The 24,829-nt window shown below is 49.1% G+C and overlaps 1 protein-coding gene and 1 non-coding gene across 2 annotated transcripts in view; both read right to left on the reverse strand.

The window, feature by feature from the left end:
• Positions 1–24,829, reverse strand: part of C1H12orf75 (chromosome 1 C12orf75 homolog) — a 58,028-nt gene that overhangs the window by 19,025 nt on the left and 14,174 nt on the right. Inside the window, exon 2 of the mRNA XM_066361210.1 lies at positions 24,026–24,050. Coding sequence (XP_066217307.1) covers positions 24,026–24,050 — 25 coding nt within the window. The remainder of the gene's footprint in view (positions 1–24,025; positions 24,051–24,829) is intronic.
• On the reverse strand, positions 341–553 carry LOC136390104 (small nucleolar RNA U3). Its single transcript, XR_010748589.1, has one exon. It is a non-coding gene; the product is annotated as a small nucleolar RNA U3 (small nucleolar RNA).

Below are 24,829 nucleotides of genomic sequence, written 5' to 3' on the forward strand. Positions count from 1 at the left end.
ATAGTCAATCTAACAGGTAGTTTGATTTGCATTGTAGTTTTGATTTGAATTTCTTGAATAGATAGTGAAGATGAGCATCTTTTCATATACCTGTTGGCCACTTGTATATCTTCTTGGGCAAAGTGTCTTGTTCAGGTCCTCTCCCCATTTACTATTTGGATTTTTTTTGCTTATTTGTTGCTGAACTTTGTGAGTTCTTTATGTATTTTGAATATTAATCCCTTACTGGAGCTGTTGTTTATAAATATCATCTCCCATTTGGTTGGCTGCCTTTTTCTTTTGTTGTCAGTTTCTTTTGCCATGCAGAAGCTTTCTAGTTTTTTTGTTTGTTTGTTTTTTAACCACTCAGACTGTGCTCTCTCCCTCTTAGTCTCCCAAAGGAAGAGAAGAACGATCATCAATGGCAAAGGCAGTTGCACAAGCAACACCAAGAGCCGGCTTCACGCTCAGGAAAGAACACTGCAACTCCTCCTCGTGGTTTCGGGTACTCTACACGATCAGAGAAACTTCTCTAGTAACAAACTATAGAAATGATCCCTGAAAGTATAGTCTTAGAAGCTTTCTAGTTTAATATAGTACCATTCATTTGTGTTTTTCTTGCCAGTTTAATAGCACTACTTCAGGTACAAACGATTTCTTTAGTACAAAAAAAAATTATGTCAATTAAATTTTTTTATATAAAACAAAACTTCAACTATTTTATACATTACCTACTGCAAAAAGAGGAGGAACTGTTGAAAGGGAAGTTCACAGAGGGAACCACTACTATAAATGTACAGTCCCTTTCCTTGCATAAGAGGACCAAAGAATTCCTTGGCATATTTCTGAGAAGATCAGGAAGCTTTCCTTGAAGCACTAGTTAGCAGATTTGAGTTACTTTTCTGAAATAGAATAAAAATTCAACAAGATCCAAATCTATCTGGCTGAACTCAATGTGCAATTCTTAGAAGCTTTAGACAAGAAGAAAAGCAAACTAAAACCATTTAAATAGCTTCACTGAATCTTCTAATTCTAGGGCCTGTCTAACTGTAGTTTCACTCATTTGTAAACATTTCAAATGTATATGTACATGAGATGTGGCTTCAGTGTAACAGCCAGTAAGCCCAGGTCTATAAAGAAAGGGAGTATAAAAGTGGCAATTATCAGTTGAACACTGGCCATCCACACAGCTAACACTCCAATAGAGTGCAAAATCCCCTTGAGATCTAATTGATCCAAACTGAGCATATAAGCTAAACTGGCCAGATAATTATCAACTTCATTTCTCTCTTGCTAAAGTTGGGTCTTTTTTTTTAATTTAAAGGCGTCAAAGTAATACTGTATTAAAAATGGTGTTATGCTTACTGCAGTGGTATAACAAAGTGTTGTCTAGTACTTGTAATTAAAATAGATTTATAAGCTGTTGGTACAGATAATAGGAAAATGATTGTGATACACTCAAGAAAGATTATTAGAACAGTTTCCTTTGGACTTGAGTGACTAATGTTATCATGACTGAAGCTGTATGTAACTGGTAGATTTTTATATATATATGCACAAAGCTCCTATTTTCTGCCACAGCTATACTTTTCATATCCAATTACAAATCTGTTTAATTCTTTCCCTTTTTAATCTGCTTAAGGATATAGTCAAGGTTTTAACATACATTTAACTTCCCTAAATATAAGAAAACCATAAATTATCTTAATCTATTATGTCTTATTAATGATTAAATATCCTAAAACCCAATCTGTTCTCCACTATAAAATTAATCAATAATCTTATACATCTAATTGGCAGGAAATAATAATATAGCTGCTATATTTATTGAATAATAAATTAAGCTTCAGATATAATGCAAAATGTTTTAAAGTATCATTTATAAGGACTTATAAGATGTCTATTCTTTAAAACCTTCAAATAATTTATAATGCCTGCCTTGGTACACAGGCCCCCATGTATCAGACTGCTGCTTCACCCATTCTTTCCACAAACAATTATTCTACAATACAATGACTGGAGACCAAAGACCACATGGGTAAAAATAGCATCATCAGTGAGTCCCTCCTGTGTGTCAGATATTGCGCAGGGCACCTCACACCCATCAGTGCTATTCCTCACAACACCTCTGAGAATTTGAACCTGAGGAAATAGTCAAAGAGCCATGCAATTAATACACATACAAGACCAATAAGCAAGATCAACATTTACCCCAATCATCTGACACCAAAGCCGTGCTCCACATCCTAATCCACCACTCTGCCTCTAAAATAGGAAGCTCCTAAAGTGGGAGCTGCCTCCACTCCACCCTTACAAAAGCTTTCAGCATCACTCTGGCTCACACCTGCTGTGTAACTGCACCCAGCACTTTGTTAGTGCCACCATATCATTTCCTTTCGTCCTTACCACTGTCCTGCAAGACAGGGATAATCTGAGCACCCCTTAATCTACCATAGGTGAAGACACCTTGGGAATAAGGCTTCTACCAAGAGAACCAAAATAACAGGGTTGTAGGAGGTGAGGGACCAGGTACCATAAACCATATCATCTAAAAACAAAAAGGGAAAGGTAACTTTTACCTGTTTTCCTCGCTGCTCCCCTGCCCTGACTCCAATTAGGGAATCACCATTAGGGAGCCAAAGACGAGGGTCAATGATGGGAATGGAAACTAGCACAAATTACCAAAGGGTCTAGGGTGATCTGGAAACCACTATGTGGCAGAGAAAGACATAATCTACTCTCTCTAGGGGGCCCATACTGGACATTAAACTACTATATCGCATCACCAAATCCCTGCCCCCTACTCTGTGATGCTGGGATTAGGACTCTGAAAACCACATTCTCCTTAAGATGCTGGAGATAAAATGCAAAAGGAGGAAAAGGGCTACTCTTTCCAGCTTTGGGTGCTGATCTGTCAGCATCACCCCAGCATCTGGTTCCAGTGTCCAGAAAAGGACCCATTACTCCCCTTTTCTGTTCACTACAACTCAAGGGGAGGAGAGTGAGGGCAGTGGCTCTTGAGTGGCCTGCAGCTGTGATCACTGATGGATTTCAAAAGTCAGGTGTGACAACACCAGCCTGGCACTGCCCTGGCTTCCAAGACCCTGAGACACTAGCAGCAGCCAGGCAACACTCTCCTCAGAAGCCTTCCTCCAGCTCCTAGATTTTGATAACCCCGACCCTTTCCTTTGTCACTCCAGCCCTACCCAGGCAGCTACTTCCTGCTATTACTGTTCTATTCATCTCAGTCCCCCTGGCTTACATTCTCAATCCGCCTACACCTGTTTAACCAATTCCCAACAGAAAATTCTGCTAAAACAGTTAATGTGATTTCCTTCACCCTGACTGGACACTGACTGATACACTACTTGGTAGCAAAAGTAAGGCTAATATCACCCACTGAACCCATCTTACTGAAGCAAAGTACTGTTCCCTTCTGTTCTTGTGTCCAATCACTACAAAGTCATCCATATATTGTCCCAGTGTGATGTGCTGTGGGATATCAATAAAATGAAGATATGGCAGAACAGAGCCTGTGAGAAAGCAGGGGATATATAACACAGAGGCAAGACTGCAGTGGTATCCTGCTGGCCATGCCAGGAACAGCACACCGCTTCGGGTGATCCTTACAAACTGGCACCAAGATAAAGAACAGACCAAAGGTGGCATAAACAGGAGCTAAAGCTACCACATCTTGGGCCCTGCCAGGTTGGCTCAGCGGTAGAGCATAGGTATGGCATGTGGAAGTCTCAGGTTCAATTCCTGGCCAGGGTACACAGGAGAAGTGACCATCTGCTTCTCCACCCCTCCCCTTCTCCCTTCTATCTCTCTAACTCTCGCTTCCCCTCCTGTAGCCATGGCTCAAGCAGTTTGAGCGAGTTGGCCCAGAGTGCTGAGGATGGCTCCATGGCCTCCACCTCAGGCGCTAATAAGAGCTTGATTGCTGAGCAATGGAGCAAAACCCTAGATGGGCAGAGCATCGTCTCCTAGTGGGCATTCCAGGTTGATTCCGGGCAGGGCACATGCAAGAGTCTGTCTCTGCCTCCCTGCCTCTTACATTAAAAAAAAAAAAAAAGATGCCACATCTTGAACCGCAGCTCAATTGGAATCACCTCTTCATGGGGTGTACAATAATCCTAAATCACTCCCTAAAATAAATCTGCCTCTGCACAGGCCAAACAGGCAAGTTCCATATGAGAGGTATCACCATGCCTTCATTTTCTCAAGTCTTTTGTGAGGACACTAACTTCTGAAATCCCCCACCTCAGGGATGCAGTATTCCTTTTGTTTATTATCCTGGTAGGGAAGGGAGATTCCATGGGCTTCCACTTGGCACCTCCTACCAAGACAGCCTTCCTTCACAGGTCAGAGGCCCATGTAGGGATTCCACCAGTTACCAAACATGTCTAATCCAATTATGAATTCAGGAACTAAGAAAATAACCAGAGCATGGGTCTGAAGAGTACTGGACCCACTGTAATTCTGAACATCAGCCAAAATTCCATTTTTTACCTGACTACCATAAGCCCACACATGGACTAGTGGACCACAGTGGCATTTTTGGGACCTCATATATTAGCGCCAACTCAGAGCTAGTGTCTAGAAATCTCTAAAAAGTCCAGGTACTTCCTTTAGTTCCAGGCACAGTTGCTCTAGTAAATGGACATGAGTCTGTTGGGGAAGACATGGAGGATTATCTGCAGTACATGCCTGTGGCCATGTTGAATGTTCCCTGGGGGAGCAGGGCCTCCCCTTCGATCAAGGGGCTCAGAGACTAACTTGTGTCTGGAAACTAGGTTAAGGCTATGCCTTTCCATTGTGTCCAGGTTCTGGACTCCCAGACCAGAAGTCTTCCTCTTATAGAAATACACAGAGGGAGCACGTGACCTGTGGTGGTACAGTGGGTAGAGCATCAACCTGGAATGCTGAAGTCACCGGTTGAAAACCTCAGGCTTGGCCAGTCAAGGCACATATGACAAGCAGAAGCAACTACTATGAGTCAGTGCTTCCCACTCCTCCCCACTCCACCTTTCTCTCTCTCCTCTCCCTAAAATCAATAAATAAAATTTTAAAAAGAAGAAAGTAATATACAGAGAGAGAAAATTAGCCTTTAAAAGACCATCCATCTAATTTATCCCTAGGGAGCCTGTGACCAACTAGCTATGACCAAAGATCCTTCCCGGATAAAACACTTGAATTGCCTCTTCATCCCTGCTGTCCACTATGGTAAGTGTGCCCACCACATCTCAGGTGGTTAAGTTCTGCCACCACTAGGCCTCTGCTCCTAAGAGCCCATCTCAGGGACAGTTTTTCCCACTATCATAGTCACCTTACAGAGGACAGCCGCCTTAGAGCTTGTCAGGGATACTCGGTCAGAGGAGTTCTGACACACTCCTCCCGGGTCAGGGAGATTCTGACACACTCCTCCCCGGTCAGGGGGATTCTGACACACTCCTCCCCGGTCAGGGGGGTTCTGACACACTCCTCCCCGGTCAGGGGAGTTCTGACAAACTCCTCCCCCATCAGGGGGGGTTCTGACACACTCCTCCCCGGTCAGGGGGGGGTTCTGACACACTCCTCCCCCGTCAGGGGGGTTCTGACACACTCCTCCCCGTCAGGGGAGTTCTGACACACTCCTCCCCGGTCAGGGGGGGGTTCTGACACACTCCTCCCCCGTCAGGGGGTTCTGACACACTCCTCCCCTGTCAGGGGGTTCTGACACACTCCTCCCCGGTCATGGGGGTTCTGACACACTCCTCCCCCATCAGGGGGGGGTTCTGACACACTCCTCCCTGGTCAGGGGGGGGTTCTGACACACTCCTCCCCCGTCAGGGGGGTTCTGACACACTCCTCCCCGTCAGGGGAGTTCTGACACACTCCTCCCCGGTCAGGGGGGGGTTCTGACACACTCCTCCCCCGTCAGGGGGGTTCTGACACACTCCTCCCCGTCAGGGGAGTTCTGACACACTCCTCCCCGGTCAGGGGGGGGTTCTGAAACACTCCTCCCCCGTCAGGGGGTTCTGACACACTCCTCCCCTGTCAGGGGGTTCTGACACACTCCTCCCCGGTCAGGGGGATTCTGACACACTCCTCCCCCATCAGGGGGGGTTCTGACACACTCCTCCCCCATCATGGGGGGGTTCTGACACACTCCTCCCCCATCAGGGGAGTTCTGACACACTCCTCCCCGGTCAGGGGGGGGTTCTGACACACTCCTCCCCGTCAGGGGAGTTCTGACACACTCCTCCCCGGTCAGGGGAGTTCTGACACACTCCTCCCCCGTCAGGGGGGGTTCTGACACACTCCTCCCCCATCAGGGGGGGTTCTGACACACTCCTCCCCCATCAGGGGGGGGGTTCTGACACACTCCTCCCCGGTCATGGGGGTTCTGACACACTCCTCCCCCATCAGGGGGGGTTCTGACACACTCCTCCCCCATCAGGGGGGTTCTGACACACTCCTCCCCCATCAGGGGGGGGTTCTGACACACTCCTCCCCGGTCAGGGGGGGTTCTGACACACTCCTCCCCCGTCGGGGGGGGTTCTGACACACTCCTCCCCCATCAGGGGGGGGTTCTGACACACTCCTCCCCCGTCAGGGGGGTTCTGACACACTCCTCCCCCGTCGGGGGGGGTTCTGACACACTCCTCCCCGGTCAGGGGGGTTCTGACACACCCCTCCCCCGTCAGGGGGGTTCTGACACACCCCTCCCCCGTCAGGGGGGTTCTGACACACTCCTCCCCCATCAGGGGGGTTCTGACACACTCCTCCCCGGTCAGGGGGGGTTCTGACACACTCCTCCCCCGTCAGGGGAGTTCTGACACACTCCTCCCCGGTCAGGGGGGGGTTCTGACACACTCCTCCCCGGTCAGGGGGGTTCTGACACACTCCTCCCCGGTCAGGGGGGTTCTGACACACTCCTCCCCCATCAGGGGGGTTCTGACACACCCCTCCCCCATCAGGGGGGTCTGACACACTCCTCCCCCGTCAGGGGGGTTCTGACACACTCCTCCCCGGTCAGGGGGGGTTCTGACACACTCCTCCCCCGCCAGGGGAGTTCTGACACACTCCTCCCCGGTCAGGGGGGGTTTCTGACACACTCCTCCCCAGTCAGGGGGATTCTGACACACTCCTCCCCGGTCAGGGGGATTCTGACACACTCCTCCCCGGTCAGGGGGGTTCTGACACACTCCTCCCAGTCAGGGGGGGTTCTGACACACTCCTCCCCCATCGAGGGGGGGTTCTGACACACTCCTCCCCGGTCAGGGGGGTCTGACACACTCCTCCCCCGTCAGGGGGTTTCTGACACACTCCTCCCCTGTCAGGGGGGTCTGACACACTCCTCCCCCATCAGGGGGGGGTTCTGACACACTCCTCCCCGGTCAGGGGGGGGTTCTGACACACTCCTCCCCCGTCAGGGGGGTTCTGACACACTCCTCCCCGTCAGGGGAGTTCTGACACACTCCTCCCCGGTCAGGGGGGGGTTCTGACACACTCCTCCCCGTCAGGGGAGTTCTGACACACTCCTCCCCGGTCAGGGGGGGGTTCTGACACACTCCTCCCCCGTCAGGGGGTTCTGACACACTCCTCCCCTGTCAGGGGGTTCTGACACACTCCTCCCCGGTCAGGGGGATTCTGACACACTCCTCCCCCATCAGGGGGGGGTTCTGACACACTCCTCCCTGGTCAGGGGGGGGTTCTGACACACTCCTCCCCCGTCAGGGGGGTTCTGACACACTCCTCCCCGTCAGGGGAGTTCTGACACACTCCTCCCCGGTCAGGGGGGGGTTCTGACACACTCCTCCCCCGTCAGGGGGGTTCTGACACACTCCTCCCCGTCAGGGGAGTTCTGACACACTCCTCCCCAGTCAGGGGGGGGTTCTGACACACTCCTCCCCCGTCAGGGGGGTTCTGACACACTCCTCCCCGTCAGGGGAGTTCTGACACACTCCTCCCCGGTCAGGGGGGGGTTCTGACACACTCCTCCCCCGTCAGGGGGTTCTGACACACTCCTCCCCTGTCAGGGGGTTCTGACACACTCCTCCCCGGTCAGGGGGATTCTGACACACTCCTCCCCCATCAGGGGGGGTTCTGACACACTCCTCCCCCATCATGGGGGGGTTCTGACACACTCCTCCCCCATCAGGGGAGTTCTGACACACTCCTCCCCGGTCAGGGGGGGGTTCTGACACACTCCTCCCCCGTCAGGGGGGTTCTGACACACTCCTCCCCGTCAGGGGAGTTCTGACACACTCCTCCCCGGTCAGGGGAGTTCTGACACACTCCTCCCCGGTCAGGGGGGTTCTGACACACTCCTCCCCCATCAGGGGGGGTTCTGACACACTCCTCCCCCATCAGGGGGGGGTTCTGACACACTCCTCCCCGGTCATGGGGGTTCTGACACACTCCTCCCCCATCAGGGGGGGTTCTGACACACTCCTCCCCCATCAGGGGGGTTCTGACACACTCCTCCCCCATCAGGGGGGGGTTCTGACACACTCCTCCCCGGTCAGGGGGGGTTCTGACACACTCCTCCCCCGTCAGGGGGGTTCTGACACACTCCTCCCCCGTCAGGGGGGTTCTGACACACTCCTCCCCCGTCAGGGGGGTTCTGACACACTCCTCCCCGGTCAGGGGGGGTTCTGACACACTCCTCCCCCATCAGGGGGGGTTCTGACACACTCCTCCCCGGTCAGGGGGGTCTGACACACTCCTCCCCCATCAGGGGGGGGTTCTGACACACTCCTCCCCCGTCAGGGGGGTTCTGACACACTCCTCCCCCGTCGGGGGGGGTTCTGACACACTCCTCCCCAGTCAGGGGGGTTCTGACACACCCCTCCCCCGTCAGGGGGGTTCTGACACACCCCTCCCCCATCAGGGGGTTTCTGACACACTCCTCCCCCGTCAGGGGGGTTCTGACACACTCCTCCCCGGTCAGGGGGGGTTCTGACACACTCCTCCCCCGTCAGGGGAGTTCTGACACACTCCTCCCCGGTCAGGGGGGGGTTCTGACACACTCCTCCCCGGTCAGGGGGGTTCTGACACACTCCTCCCCGGTCAGGGGGGTTCTGACACACTCCTCCCCCATCAGGGGGGTTCTGACACACCCCTCCCCCATCAGGGGGGTCTGACACACTCCTCCCCCGTCAGGGGGGTTCTGACACACTCCTCCCCGGTCAGGGGGGGGTTCTGACACACTCCTCCCCCGCCAGGGGAGTTCTGACACACTCCTCCCCGGTCAGGGGGGGTTTCTGACACACTCCTCCCCGGTCAGGGGGATTCTGACACACTCCTCCCCGGTCAGGGGGATTCTGACACACTCCTCCCCGGTCAGGGGGGTTCTGACACACTCCTCCCAGTCAGGGGGGGTTCTGACACACTCCTCCCCCATCGGGGGGGGGTTCTGACACACTCCTCCCCGGTCAGGGGGGTCTGACACACTCCTCCCCCGTCAGGGGGTTTCTGACACACTCCTCCCCGGTCAGGGGGTTCTGACACACTCCTCCCCCATCAGGGGGGGGTTCTGACACACTCCTCCCCGGTCAGGGGGGGGTTCTGACACACTCCTCCCCCGTCAGGGGGGTTCTGACACACTCCTCCCCGTCAGGGGAGTTCTGATACACTCCTCCCCGGTCAGGGGGGGGTTCTGACACACTCCTCCCCCGTCAGGGGGGTTCTGACACACTCCTCCCCGTCAGGGGAGTTCTGACACACTCCTCCCCGGTCAGGGGGGGGTTCTGACACACTCCTCCCCCGTCAGGGGGTTCTGACACACTCCTCCCCTGTCAGGGGGTTCTGACACACTCCTCCCCCATCAGGGGGGGTTCTGACACACTCCTCCCCGGTCAGGGGGGTCTGACACACTCCTCCCCCATCAGGGGGGGGTTCTGACACACTCCTCCCCCGTCAGGGGGGTTCTGACACACTCCTCCCCCGTCGGGGGGGGTTCTGACACACTCCTCCCCGGTCAGGGGGGTTCTGACACACCCCTCCCCCGTCAGGGGGGTTCTGACACACCCCTCCCCCATCAGGGGGGTTCTGACACACTCCTCCCCCGTCAGGGGGGTTCTGACACACTCCTCCCCGGTCAGGGGGGGTTCTGACACACTCCTCCCCCGTCAGGGGAGTTCTGACACACTCCTCCCCGGTCAGGGGGGGGTTCTGACACACTCCTCCCCGGTCAGGGGGGTTCTGACACACTCCTCCCCGGTCAGGGGGGTTCTGACACACTCCTCCCCCATCAGGGGGGTTCTGACACACCCCTCCCCCATCAGGGGGGTCTGACACACTCCTCCCCCGTCAGGGGGGTTCTGACACACTCCTCCCCGGTCAGGGGGGGTTCTGACACACTCCTCCCCCGCCAGGGGAGTTCTGACACACTCCTCCCCAGTCAGGGGGGGTTTCTGACACACTCCTCCCCGGTCAGGGGGATTCTGACACACTCCTCCCCGGTCAGGGGGATTCTGACACACTCCTCCCCGGTCAGGGGGGTTCTGACACACTCCTCCCAGTCAGGGGGGGTTCTGACACACTCCTCCCCCATCGGGGGGGGGGGTTCTGACACACTCCTCCCCGGTCAGGGGGGTCTGACACACTCCTCCCCCATCAGGGGGTTTCTGACACACTCCTCCCCGGTCAGGGGGGTCTGACACACTCCTCCCCCATCAGGGGGGGGTTCTGACACACTCCTCCCCAGTCAGGGGGGGGTTCTGACACACTCCTCCCCCGTCAGGGGGGTTCTGACACACTCCTCCCCGTCAGGGGAGTTCTGACACACTCCTCCCCGGTCAGGGGGGGGTTCTGACACACTCCTCCCCCGTCAGGGGGGTTCTGACACACTCCTCCCCGTCAGGGGAGTTCTGACACACTCCTCCCCGGTCAGGGGGGGGTTCTGACACACTCCTCCCCCGTCAGGGGGTTCTGACACACTCCTCCCCCGTCAGGGGGTTCTGACACACTCCTCCCCGGTCAGGGGGATTCTGACACACTCCTCCCCCATCAGGGGGGGTTCTGACACACTCCTCCCCCATCAGGGGGGGGTTCTGACACACTCCTCCCCCATCAGGGGAGTTCTGACACACTCCTCCCCGGTCAGGGGGGGGTTCTGACACACTCCTCCCCCGTCAGGGGGGTTCTGACACACTCCTCCCCGTCAGGGGAGTTCTGACACACTCCTCCCCGGTCAGGGGGGGTTCTGACACACTCCTCCCCCATCAGGGGGGGTTCTGACACACTCCTCCCCGGTCATGGGGGTTCTGACACACTCCTCCCCCATCAGGGGGGGTTCTGACACACTCCTCCCCCATCAGGGGGGTTCTGACACACTCCTCCCCGGTCAGGGGGGGTTCTGACACACTCCTCCCCCATCAGGGGGGGGTCTGACACACTCCTCCCCGGTCAGGGGGGGTTCTGACACACTCCTCCCCCGTCAGGGGGGTTCTGACACACTCCTCCCCCATCAGGGGGGTTCTGACACACTCCTCCCCCGTCAGGGGGGTTCTGACACACTCCTCCCCGGTCAGGGGGGGTTCTGACACACTCCTCCCCCATCAGGGGGGGTTCTGACACACTCCTCCCCGGTCAGGGGGGTCTGACACACTCCTCCCCCATCAGGGGGGGTTCTGACACACTCCTCCCCGGTCAGGGGGGTTCTGACATCTCCTCCCCCGTCGGGGGGGGTTCTGACACACTCCTCCCCGGTCAGGGGGGTTCTGACACACCCCTCCCCCATCAGGGGGGTTCTGACACACCCCTCCCCCATCAGGGGGGTTCTGACACACTCCTCCCCCGTCAGGGGGGTTCTGACACACTCCTCCCCGGTCAGGGGGGGTTCTGACACACTCCTCCCCCGTCAGGGGAGTTCTGACACACTCCTCCCCGGTCAGGGGGGGGTTCTGACACACTCCTCCCCGGTCAGGGGGATTCTGACACACTCCTCCCCGGTCAGGGGGGTTCTGACACACTCCTCCCCCATCAGGGGGGTTCTGACACACCCCTCCCCCATCAGGGGGGTTCTGACACACTCCTCCCCGGTCAGGGGGGGTTCTGACACACTCCTCCCCCGCCAGGGGAGTTCTGACACACTCCTCCCCGGTCAGGGGGGGTTTCTGACACACTCCTCCCCGGTCAGGGGGATTCTGACACACTCCTCCCCGGTCAGGGGGATTCTGACACACTCCTCCCCGGTCAGGGGGGTTCTGACACACTCCTCCCAGTCAGGGGGGGTTCTGACACACTCCTCCCCCATCGGGGGGGGGGTTCTGACACACTCCTCCCCGGTCAGGGGGGTCTGACACACTCCTCCCCCGTCAGGGGGTTTCTGACACACTCCTCCCCGGTCAGGGGGGTCTGACACACTCCTCCCCCATCAGGGGGGGTTCTGACACACTCCTCCCCGGTCAGGGGGGTCTGACACACTCCTCCGCCATCAGGGGGGGGTTCTGACACACTCCTCCCCGGTCAGGGGGGGTTCTGACACACTCCTCCCCGGTCAGGGGGTTCTGACACACCCCTCCCCCGTCAGGGGAGTTCTGACACACTCCTTCCCCCTACAGGGGGGGGTTCTGACACACTCCTCCCCGGTCAGGGGGGGTTCTGACACACTCCTCCCTGGTCAGGGGGTTCTGACACACCCCTCCCCCGTCAGGGGAGTTCTGACACACTCCTCCCCCGTCAGGGGAGTTCTGACACACTCCTTCCCCCGTCAGGGGAGTTCTGACACACTCCTTCCCCCGTCAGGGGGGGGTTCTGACACACTCCTCCCCCGTCAGGGGGGTTCTGACACACCCCTCCCCCGTCAGGGGAGTTCTGACACACTCCTCCCCCGTCAGGGGGGTTCTGATACACCCCTCCCCCGTCAGGGGAGTTCTGACACACTCCTCCCCCGTCAGGGGGGTTCTGACACTCTCCTCCCCCGTCAGGGGGGTTCCGACACACTCCTCCCCCGTCAGGGGATCTGACACACTCCTCCCTGCTCAGAGTGTAACTTTGATCAACCAAGTTAATTGAACCGTTAAGAGTCCTAGCCTTGCACCTAAATTACTGAATCTAGAATCTCTTTAAATATAACAATAAATTCAGTCTAATTCAGTATATATTCCTTCCTCTTTGCCCTCATACCTTTAGAATCCATTCCCACACACATTCTCTAAATGTCTAGGACTACAAACTACAAAATCCTGCTTCACTCTGTAGTATAAGCTCATTCCCCCCAGGTCAGACTGTGCACTTGTCCCTTGGGGCACACTGAGGTCTGACTCTATTTGTGGGTCTAGTGATAATCAGGTGACTAGTAGGTCTCACAGAGGACAAGCACCCCCTAACAAGGCAACCACCCAGGTCAGGGGACTAATTCCACGCCTCCCACCTAGCGGGCCTACCCCTTTCTCAAAGGCACTGCCAGGAAAACAGAAAGTTCCTGCCTGGCGAAGAAAGTCCACTCTTTGTCATTAGTTTCACCTCAGTTCTAATCTAGGCCAGCCTTGTGCTCTCAAGAGAGGAAACGGGAAACAGAAGAAGCTACAGCAGCCATCTCTAATCTAACCAGGGACTAAACAGCCACAAAATTCTCCCTGCAATATGGAACTGAATCTAAAACTATACAGAGGAAGCCCTTCGGTTTACCACGGTTTTAATGCCCTAAGGGTGGTAAGGAGAGGTATAAAGAAGCAGGTAGGTTGACTATTTTTATTCAAAGGTATAAGCAACCAACTATTTGAATAATTTTAGGAGTCTAAAAAGGATGAGCTTAAGTATAGTTTAACTGTACTTGTTGGCTCAAGTTACAAATTCGAGTTTTCTATTATCAGTTATGTGTGCTTCAGTGCCAATGAAGAGAGAGGCGGGGGGGGGGGGGGCAGAGAAGGGGCTAGACCCGGGTTCAACACTGTCCATTTTACAGTTGTACCCAGGATCAATTCCAGAAGCAAGACTTACTTCTGTTGTCCGGAGAGCAAAGGAGCAAGGAAGTACAATACTAAAGGACTGCATTAATGTTAACGAGTAGTCACTGCATTTTCTAGTTGTGTGTGAGCCACTACTCTACAGAGTAAGCCTGTGCGACACATTTACTTTTTCCAGAGGGAGCATGACCAAAAGCCTAATGATAAATTGCTTTTTCTGACATCAAAATAATGTTTTATTTCTGACCATATACATCAAATGAAAAGTTGTGGAAAGTGATGTAGTACTTGAAAAAAAATGTAAGTATAATTATTTTTTTAATCATAAGCTCAAATTCCAGCTATAAAGAAAATTTTAAAACCACAGGAACATTTCCTAAGAACTGTGAAACATGTATTAGCAATTTTGGATCAGGTTTAAAAAATAAACTGAGTATTTAAGTAAAATTTGGTCTCTTTTGGTTAGCAGAGATTTAGCTCCTTTTATCAAAGAACAAGTCAGGTATTCAAGTAGAAAGACTGTGTCAAGGCCAAAGTGACCCACTGGTTATTATAATAATCTCCCAGAGTGAGACCACAGCTCACAGGCTCTGACTGAAATTCTTGGTCACAGGACCAGTAAAAATGTTTGAGGTGGACCGCTAACATTACCTCCACTTTGGAGAGTGTTAAAAAGATACGGTAAATCCTCAGTTGATAGTTTAAAAATGACATACTCTTGTTGAGTGATATCTATCTTACCAAAGTTGTCCCAACACTTAGCCCTCAAACAGCACGTCAGAAAAAGAAAGAAATAAATAAGCAACCAACCATCGACAACCACAACTAAGCTTACAGTTGGATACCTTCAAGTTTCAAAACTGCTTTCTTATATCTCAGAGTTTCCACCAAATACTTATAGCCTACTTCCTGTGAACTTGCTAACATCAGCCTGGGCCCCTTAACCGTTCTCAGATTGTCTGTACTGGTCCATATTCTCTAGGTAACTACAGACCCATCCCCTTAGCTTTGTAGACCTTTCCTAAATGAACCAGAAAGACTGGATTTTTCTCTAACCATAACTCTGACTTCTTTTAAGTCAAGGTTCCAGGAAGTGGGCTGCCTCAAAACCAGGTTCGTGTCTGTGGTGGCTTTTTGGGGCAAGAGGACTTTCCTCTGCCTGTCCTATGTATCAATGTATTTTGTACAAACCTATCTAAAACCAAATATCCATACAGAACACTTAAACCTTTCAGTCAGTTTATATCACCACAACCTCTAGCTTATCAATAACTAGCACTTTAATTAAGAGAAACCTTAACTAAAGTTACTATATCAAATACACACAAACCACAACTTTTTTCTTCCTCAGTCATACATGGTAGTCAAAATATTTCCATCACTATATTTTAGTTTCTGGGTTGTATAAAATAGCAATCTGAAGTGGCCTAAAAAGGGGTTTCCAAGGTAAAATGAGGAACCACAGCATGGGATACATTACACGCACTCTCTAGGACAGATACAGATGACAAATGCTAGACAGCAGTCCCCGCCTCTGTCCCCAGTTGGCATCTCCTAACTCATCCTGGCTATAGCCACCTTAAAATGCACAAAGTTCTCACTTCCCCAGCTCTCCAGACCTAACATAGTTATGTAGCCAAAAAAAAGAGAGAAAGATTTATTTTTTTACTTATTCATCAAGAAAAATGTTCTAAATTTAGAGCTATCTTATTAGTGATGATCTAAGAAGCACAAAAACAGCCTGTAGTCTTTTCTTTTTCCATATTTGCAGTGCCACTAACTTCGTTTGATTTGTAAACAGAAAAAACTTAATATGGGAACCTCTGGAGACCTTATGTGTAGCTAACTATCTACTCTTAGTGAGTAATCTTCTGAACAGTAATCTTCCGAACAGGTTTATTCACTGACAGTGCTGACTTCTGGTCACAGGGCACTTCTCCAGATAAAGTATAATTATTTCATTTTCTTTATAATGTTTTTATGACTGCTCCAGCTTTTTAATTACACTTGTTTCAGGGCGGAATTCATGCTTTACCATGGATTATTTTGACCTATAATACAACCTTGTTCATTTCTTCACAATTTCAAAACTTTTTAAAACAGTTATCTTTAAATCCCCCTCCTTGGATGAGCCCCTTGACCAGTACTGGTCCCTTTCTTTCTTCCAGAACGTGCTGCTGGAGAACTTGAGTGGCGTCACTCTCTTTACGGGGCAAATGGGGCAAGAGTGAAATTACAGTTTCGCTCCCTGTTTACTGCTCTCCACCTAAGAAGCACACAGTGTCGGGGGTGTTCATCATTGGCTGTAAAAGTATCATTTGCTCTAAGTCGGGAATGTTCTCTTCACCTCTCTACCTAACGAAAACTTGTTTTTCCGGGATGGTACCACTTTTCCCGCAGCACAGCTGGTTTTCTCATACCCACAGCCTCCGGCAGGAGATGGGGGCCGCCCTCCCACAGAGCTCTCTCGCCCCGGCCAAGTTCACCTTCACTCAAAGCCTCTCCCCTCTGGCCTCGGACCCCAGCTGTAACAGCCTCAATGCCCTGAAGATTCTGGCTTTCCTCCTAAGCATCATGATCTTAGACAATTTTAAAATCCACAAAAATCACCAAATCAATTTCTTGTTTCACATTTTGCTGACTCTCTCCATCCCGACCACTTGAACTGCTGTTCTAAAACTGACTCCCATGGCTGCTCAGTAGAGCTTAGTCCCTGGAACTGCTTCACTTTTGACACTGCAGAGCAGAAAATCCCACTCCTTGGGGGGGAAAAGCCTTCCTTCTGATGTTTCCATTCCCAATGCGCTGCTTTCTTGTTGAGCCTTCACCTCTAGTCCATCCACCCTCCCTGTCCCCAGTCATCAGCCCCTAGGGTGTCCCTCCCCCTCTCTCTCCAGCAGGTGCCTAGCAGTCAAGCATTTTAGCAACACTTGCTGGTCACCCTCTCCCTCTCTGTCCCTGGACAAACCCGCCAGCTACTTTACTTTCCCTCTACCTGCTCCTCTTCCACTGGGTCCTACCCCAAGGAAAATCTATCCGTGTACTGATGGACAACCCCTGGGACTGTCTGATTTCTAACGAAGGCCAGGCCCTCAATGCGACGGGTCTTCTGCCATAAGGTATCATGACGGAGGCTCTGCTAAATCTTTTCAACAATGCTAAAACCACCTAATACTTCTATAGCACTTACTGGGTGGCAGTCAAGTGTATACCTAGTATTATCCTAGGATACTGAATCTACTGAACCCATTGTAACCCCCAAGCAGTTACTTAAGTGCTCTAGGCCTCATTCATTTGTAAAATGAAACAGCATTATTGCCCCATCAGACTGTCATGGGTACGGAATGAGATAATGCACTTGAAATGCTAGAATCACTATGTAGCATATAGTCCTCAGTCAAGAGGAGCTACTAACTGAGAATGATGATGATAATGAAGGTGGTTACTCTGCACAGTTCCCATATCCCAATTTTGCTAATAAGGACACAATATTACATGGCTAGTAAATGGTAGGTCTCTCTGTTTCCAAAATGCATGTTTTCCCAATCCTACCCTCACCCCACCTTCCGCACCCTGCCTGCTACTTCACAGAGGAGAAATGAGTCCATGAGATACCCTCGGCTGTGAAACAAGGAACAGAGAGGGCTCAGCTGACACAAGTGCTTTAGAAACGAAAATTAATAAAGAATTCCAAGGAAACTCAAGATTAGAGATTCATAATTTTATTTTTTAAAAAAACAGAACTTCCATGTGTTTTATGCAAACTCATTTCAAAATAATTCTCTCCATAGCTGCCACCTTCCATATTAATAAAATTGCTTTGTTAAAAATGAAATATTAATGAAATGCCACTTTACAAGTTTTAAGTGCAAGAAGCATTTGAATTATCTTGCTTACAGTGAGTGGCTATGGTCTTTTGAATTAACAGCAAATATTAAACTTGAGTCAAGCTGTATAGTACTGTCTCATCTGAAACATATTTATAATATTCTTATAAATACTGCTTAAAATTTTAAGTTGAAATCTTTTTTTAAGACATGAACACTGACCCACATGGAGAACAGGCCTTATTTCTGCCTGCTCAGATAGAACTGCCCTCGTTCTGGTAACAGCATTCCAATTCTTCTTTGGGGTGGGAACTGCCCCTCTCCCCCTTTTTGGCCATGTAGTCATGTGGAGCTAATGGCACTGACAGGCTCCGGCAGTGGGCACATGACCTAGGCCTGGTCATTAAGCAGCTCCCACTCCCCCTGGCCCACTGACTAATTCAGAGGCATATGACCCCATGTCCTGACCAGGGAGAGCCGAGCCCTGGGACTTTTCATCAAATCACAGGGAAAGAGAAGCCCTTTTTCTACAGGAATTATTAAGCTGCTAAGATATAAACTGGCATCTCCATCACCACTTGGGGAAAGCTGCCTGAGAATGAAGCCAAAAACAGGAAGGCAGAGATGGGGGAGCTTCTTCCTGTCACTTGATTACCTGGGCCCAGCTGTCACGATGGCCCAACCCATGCAGCTTTTCCATCACACGGGCCCATGAATTCCTTTTTTTTGTTTAAGCCAGTTTAAGCTGGGCTTCTGCCATTTCCAACCAAAAATATCTCAACACAACCTATTTGTGCCAAATAGTTAAAGATCATTCACTGAAATAAATTTTAATTTAATTTAAAAAAAGCATGGCTGATATTTGCAGATTTGTAAAAACAGCCAAATGTCATCATGTTGAATTAACTTCTATTTTTTTCTGCATGTCACTGTACTGTGGTTTAATTTTGAAGAGACAGAAAAAGAAAGGCTCATTCCCTGATGTGCATGCTAGTCTGTCTTAATTAAATTTCTAGGTAACTTCACCTGTGCGTTCCTTCCTATCTCAAGTTTCTAAGGTTAAGCTTCAACGTTTTTAATCCTTGTTGCCTGTTCTATCATCTGTTTCTTTTTTTTTCTTTTCTTTTTTTTTTTAAGTGAGAGAGAGGGACAGACAGGGACTGGCAGGAAGAGAGAGAGATGAGAAGCATATATTCTTCATTGCAGAACCTTAGTTGTTCATTGATTGCTTTCTCAGATGTGTCTGATCGGGGGACTCCAGCAGAGTCAGTGACCCCTTGCTCAAGCCAGCGACCTTTGGTCTCAAGCAAGTGACCATGCAGTCCTATCTATGATTCCACGCTCAAGCCAGTGACCTCAGGGTTTTGAACTTGGGTCTTCAGTATCCCAGGCCGGTGCTCTATCCACTGCGCCACCGCCTGGTCAGGCCATCTATTTCTATCAATTATTTTCTCCCTCACCACAGATAACACCATCCCCAAACTACCCTCAACTTTTCTGATCCTACTGGTCACTATCCTTTAGCCTATAAGTACACCTATAACTCCTCCATGCAAAAATTAAAGAGTAACAGACTTCAACATACAAAAGTGTCTATACACACAATCAAGCAGAAGTAATTAGAAAAATATGGAATAATGTAAGCTACTAATGATAGTTGTCACCAGTAGTAGGATGATAGCTATTTTTACTCTTTTGTAAAAAAGTAGTTTTCTGTACTCTCCAAATTTTCTTGGTATTATTACTTTTATGAGAGAAATATACACTTTTTAAAAATGTGCTTCTTCTTGTGAAAGACCACACACACGTCCTGGCTCCTTGCTCACTTCCTCTTTAACTCACGCCACTCAACTGAAACTACTGTCCCCAGGAAACCAGTGTGGTCATCATGCCACAGCCAATGGCTTCCCATTAACCCATTTGACCTCTGAATTATCAGCCATCCCTTTCCTTGGCTAAAGTTTTTTGTTTGTTTTTGTTTTTTTAATGAGAGAGACAGAGAGAGAGAGAGAAACAGAGAGATAGGAAGGGAGAGAAATGAGAACATCAAACACATAGTTGTGGCACCCCAGTTGTTCACTGATTGCTTCTCATGCATGCCTTGACCAGGGGGGCTCTAGCAGAGCCAGTGACCCCTTGCTCAAGGCAGTGACCCCTTGCTCAAGCCAGCAACCTTGAGCTTCAAGCCAGTAACGTTTGGGCTCAAGCCAGAGACCATGGGGTCATGTCTGTGATCCCACGCTCAAGCCGGCAAGGCTACACTCAAGCTGTAAGCCCGCGCTCAAGCCAGAACGGCCCATACTCAAGCCAACAACCTTGGGGTTTCGAACCTGGGTCCTCGGTATCCCAGGTCAATGCTCTATCTACCACATCACCACCTGGTCAAGTTTGACTCAAGTTTGAATTTTCCTTTCCCTTACCTTCCCTGCTCAGTGGTTCAACAAATCTTATCAATTCTACTTCCAAGTGTACCTTGACCCCATCACCTATTCAGCTTTCCCACAGTGACTGTCAACTGTCTGACCCTCCTGCGGCCTTACCCCCATCACTCCTCTGTGCCTCACCCCTCCCCCATCTCACATAGGGCACTGCTTTGGGATTTATCGCCCTAAAGCTCAAACATGATCACGCAATTCTCCACCTTAAAATTTCGTATGGCTCTTGAATGCATACAAAATCAAGTACAATTCATTACCAGCCTGGCATCAGAGGCCATGCACAGGCCAGGCCTGCGCCTCGACCGCATCTTCACCTCTGTGGAAACAGACAGGCTTTCCCAGGAAAGTGGCGGCCATCCTGCTGCCACGGACCAAGTGCCTCTTTACGGGCTCTTGCCTCTGCCCGCTGTCACTCCTCCCCTTCCCGCACAACCTCTTGCTCACCCTCCAAAACCAGAGTAGCGCTAAATTCTTACTACTTTAATAATTAATACTTATCACACTGGACTTTAGTCCCCAGTAGACAGTGATCTACTTACAGAAAGAAATATCACTTTTATTCTACCCTGGCTTCTTGCCTATAAATAAATAGGAAAGGGGAGATATAGTAAAAATTGCAGAACTTCCCTAAAGAACTGATTTTTTTATTATACACTAAGGGGTCAATTATAGCATTTCTGACTTCTAAAAATAACCATAATTCTCCCAAAAGATTTTCTGTGGTCTGTATAACATGGTGGCGGCCCTATTTAAAGTTCTTACTCTTAACATCCATTATATGATTTTGGCTACTCCTTTTGGTTCGGAATCAATTTCTTTAAATTAAAAAAAAAATTAATCTTCATTATAAAAGGTTTAAATTGTCTTAATTTCTTAGCTTCTTGTTCACTCATAGCATCACCTAATGCTATAGTCAAGGTTTATAAATCTATAGCTTCTACTTTAGAAAAAAGAACGTTTGAATATATCTTTTGTGTAAAGTAATACTATAATATTCTTTCACTTTTTCCAATTAAATTCACTACATTAATTTTTAAAAGGGTCATTTATTCAATAAAATTATATCTTTTTTAGTTACAGGACATACACTGAGCTACATTATAGCCACAGAAAAATTAAATCTGGAGAACTCAGGATTTTAGAAAGTAGGTAAATGGGATCTCACATCCTGAAATAAATTTTGTTGACAAAATATCCACAAGGCACCACTAAATTTTATTAGAAATTTCCATGCCTCTAAAAGAAAGAGGAAATCATGAATTCAATGTCTGCTTGAAGAGAACTGATAGAATTCATTCAATATATATTCATCGAACACTATGTTCAAAGCACAATAGTAATAACTACAGGGGACACAGAGATGGGCAGGACATTTCACGTCCCTCAGTTTTCAAGGGGACAAGACAAGAAGATATAAGCCAATATAAGCCAAAAATGATGTATCATAAGAGCGGTGTGAAAACTGGTATACAAGTTCAGAAGAGAAAGACATATTATATCCAGTTGATTACATCAAATTCTTTTCACAAGAATGAGATGTAAATCCTAAAAAAAATTGAATTTATATAAACAGAATTGGAGAAAATTCCATTCCAGGTAGAAGGAATAGCAAAAATCTAGGAACAGAGACAGAAAGCATGCAGTCAGTCTGGGCCCCCTGAGAGTCATCTCACTGAAGGGGACATCAGCTCCACTCTCTGTCTTTGGCCTTGCTCAATCCTGGTGCACTGTTTCCTGCGACCTCATGCAGAGTCGGTCAGATAAAGGCTAAAACATAAACTGTCTTCTTATTCACAAAGGATTCTGGGTTCAATACAGTGGGCAATGAAAAATAATTGAACATTTCTGAACAGAGGTTATAAAAGGGCAGGAGAGTGTTTGAGGAAATTAATCTGGCAACACCATATAAAAATGAAAGGGAAGGAGTGAGGAGAGACCAAGACACTGCAATAACAGGAAGAGGGAGAGGATACTGAACTCACTGTAGCTAATTTTTTTTTTTTTTTTGTATATTTCTGAAGTTAGACGCAAGGAGGCAGTCAGATAGACTCCAGCATGCACCCGACTGAAATCCACCTGCGTACCCACCAGGGGGCGATGCTCTGCCCATCTGGGCTATTGCTCTGTTGCAGAAGCCATTCTAGCGCCTGAGGCAGAGGCCATGGAGCCATCCTCAGCGCCAGGGCCAACTTTGCTCCAATGGAGCCTTGGCTGCAGGAGGGGAAGAAAGAGATACAAAGGAAGGACAGGGAGAAAGATGGAGAAGCAGATGGGCACTTCTCCTGTGTGCCTTGGCTGGGAATCGAACTCGGGACTTCCACATACCGGGCCAACGCTCTACCGCTGAGCCAAGTGGCCAGGGCCTGGCTAATGTTTTTGTAATAAACTCAAACACTACAACCAGGAATTTGAGGCAAACTATACTGCTTCCTTTGTACCTAAAGTCCCATATAAAATGCACATTTAAGTCCCCAAAAACTATACAACTCCATTCTAATCTTCTCTGAATTCTTCCTTGTAATGAAAAAAAAGTCTATTTTGGGTGTTTGACCACTGACAGTTTCCATGTTGCCCAGGTCTGGGCCAGCTGGTGAGAAAGCTGGGGACTCCTTCCTCTGTGCTGGTGGGAAGAGCGGATCAGGCAACCTTCTGCCTGTGCACGGGAGTCCTCACCCACGCCACTCCCCAACCCCCATTAAAATCAAAGCCACACGTCTGTCTTCCTTCATTCAAGCTGAATGATTGGTTTGGGTGCCTCTCCTGCCCTCCCGAAAAAGCCTCATTATGTGATCAATAGACCTTTCCATACCCTCTTGATGTGTGTGCAGCACCATCAGTCTTCATATCAAACCAGTTTGTGGTGCATGGGGCAGGGGTTGATGCCACCCTCCACGGAGTAACCGCAAATACTCTTAAATAGTGAACTAATGCAAAGCCTTGACTAGACTTCAGTTGAAGGTAGGAAGATGCAGAAAAGGGGCATATGGAAATACTGAAAGGGTTCCTGAGTTCCAGAAACCTCTCACAGAGAGAAGCCCTTTTATTAAATATGCTACAGTCTAAAGATCAACTCAGAATTGACTGGCTATGCTGAATGATCATATGCCTTCACTTAAATATCTAATTATCAATTTTTAAATGACTGACTGTAGCCTGACCAGGCGGTGGCACAGCAGATAGAGCGTCGAACTGGGATGCGGAGGACCCTGGATCGAGACCCCAAGGTTGCCAGCTTGAGCACAGGCTCATCTGGTTTGAGCAAAGCTCACCAGCTTGGACCCAAGGTCGCTGGCTCAAGCAAGGGGTTACTTGGTCTGCTGAAGGCCCATGGTCAAGCACATATGAGAAAGCAATCAATGAACACCTAAGGTGTTGCACTGAAAAACTGATGACTGATGCTTCTCATCTCTCTCCGTTCCTGTCTGTCTGTCCCTATCTATCCCTCTCTCTGACTCTCTCTCTGTCTCTGTAAAAAAAAATAATAAATAACTGTACACTTGGTGAAGGCTGGGCTCCAGCTGTTCGCCACCGTCTAACCGTAAGACACTGCACAGGAGCTCGGGGCTTAAGTCTCCAATGGTCACTGCTTTTAAATAGAAGAAGTCTCTACAGAAGTTGGGATGGAAACACAAATTTCCCTTTCTTAAAGTTCCAAATTAAAGTCCAAGGGCAACTGAAAGGCTAATGAGAAAAGTTACAAATAATCACATTCTTCAACTAACACTTTCCTCATAAACCAAATGATAAACTTGATTTGTTCATACTACAGAAAGTATTTCCATGTCTTTCAGTCATACCTACATATATCTAAAGGTCATAATCATAAAAAGCAGTGTCTCTCTCAGAAAGAGTTTGGCAAATCATAATGTTAAGTACTTACACATCTTTAGCTGCTCCTGCAGAACCTGGAAAACAAAGAAGATAAGTTCATCATTAGTATGCTAGTATTGCTATGAAAGTTTAAGCCCAATACCCAATTAAAATAATATTCTACAAGAGACAACTTGAGGATATGGTTTTTAAAAGATTATTTCAGAAAAAGGAGGGCAAGACAATCATAAAATTTGAATCTTAAATTAAGAAATTATTCTGCCCATTTTTAACAATTCCTGTATATTACACAGTGTTGGTTCTTAAAGGGTTTTACAGATCACCTAATTCAATCTTCTCATTTTACAGATAAATCAATTGAAAGATTTGAGAAATACCTTTCTTCTAAGCCTTTTAAACTGGTGTCTACATGTCACTGTCATAAGCCACACTCTGCATTAGTCACAAAATAAAGCAAAGTCGTGAGACAAAATGGAGGTGATAGTTAAGTGAATTAGGACATGTCAAGGACGCCAGCCAGGCTCCAAAAGCAGGTACATACATTTATAACTGTGCTCCTGTTTGCTACTGAACTTTCTGCTTCCCACTCACATGCCATAAACAACACATCTCGTTTGGACCTGGTTCTGGTTCTTATCACTTATCACAGGTTCTGTACCCACAACATAGTCTGACCTGCACACTTTCTCCTCCTAATATCCATATCTATCCAGAGAACCTGGTTCCAACTTTACCATCTATGCCACATTCAGTGCCCCTTCACCTCTTAAAACCTCACTTCCCTCATGTATCAAATGAAGGTAATAAGGTCTTTTTTCAAGTGAAGATTAAAAAAATTAAAAACCACCCTGGC

Source organism: Saccopteryx leptura, chromosome 1, assembly GCF_036850995.1.
Source record: "Saccopteryx leptura isolate mSacLep1 chromosome 1, mSacLep1_pri_phased_curated, whole genome shotgun sequence".
NCBI classification, from domain to species: Eukaryota; Metazoa; Chordata; class Mammalia; order Chiroptera; family Emballonuridae; genus Saccopteryx; species Saccopteryx leptura.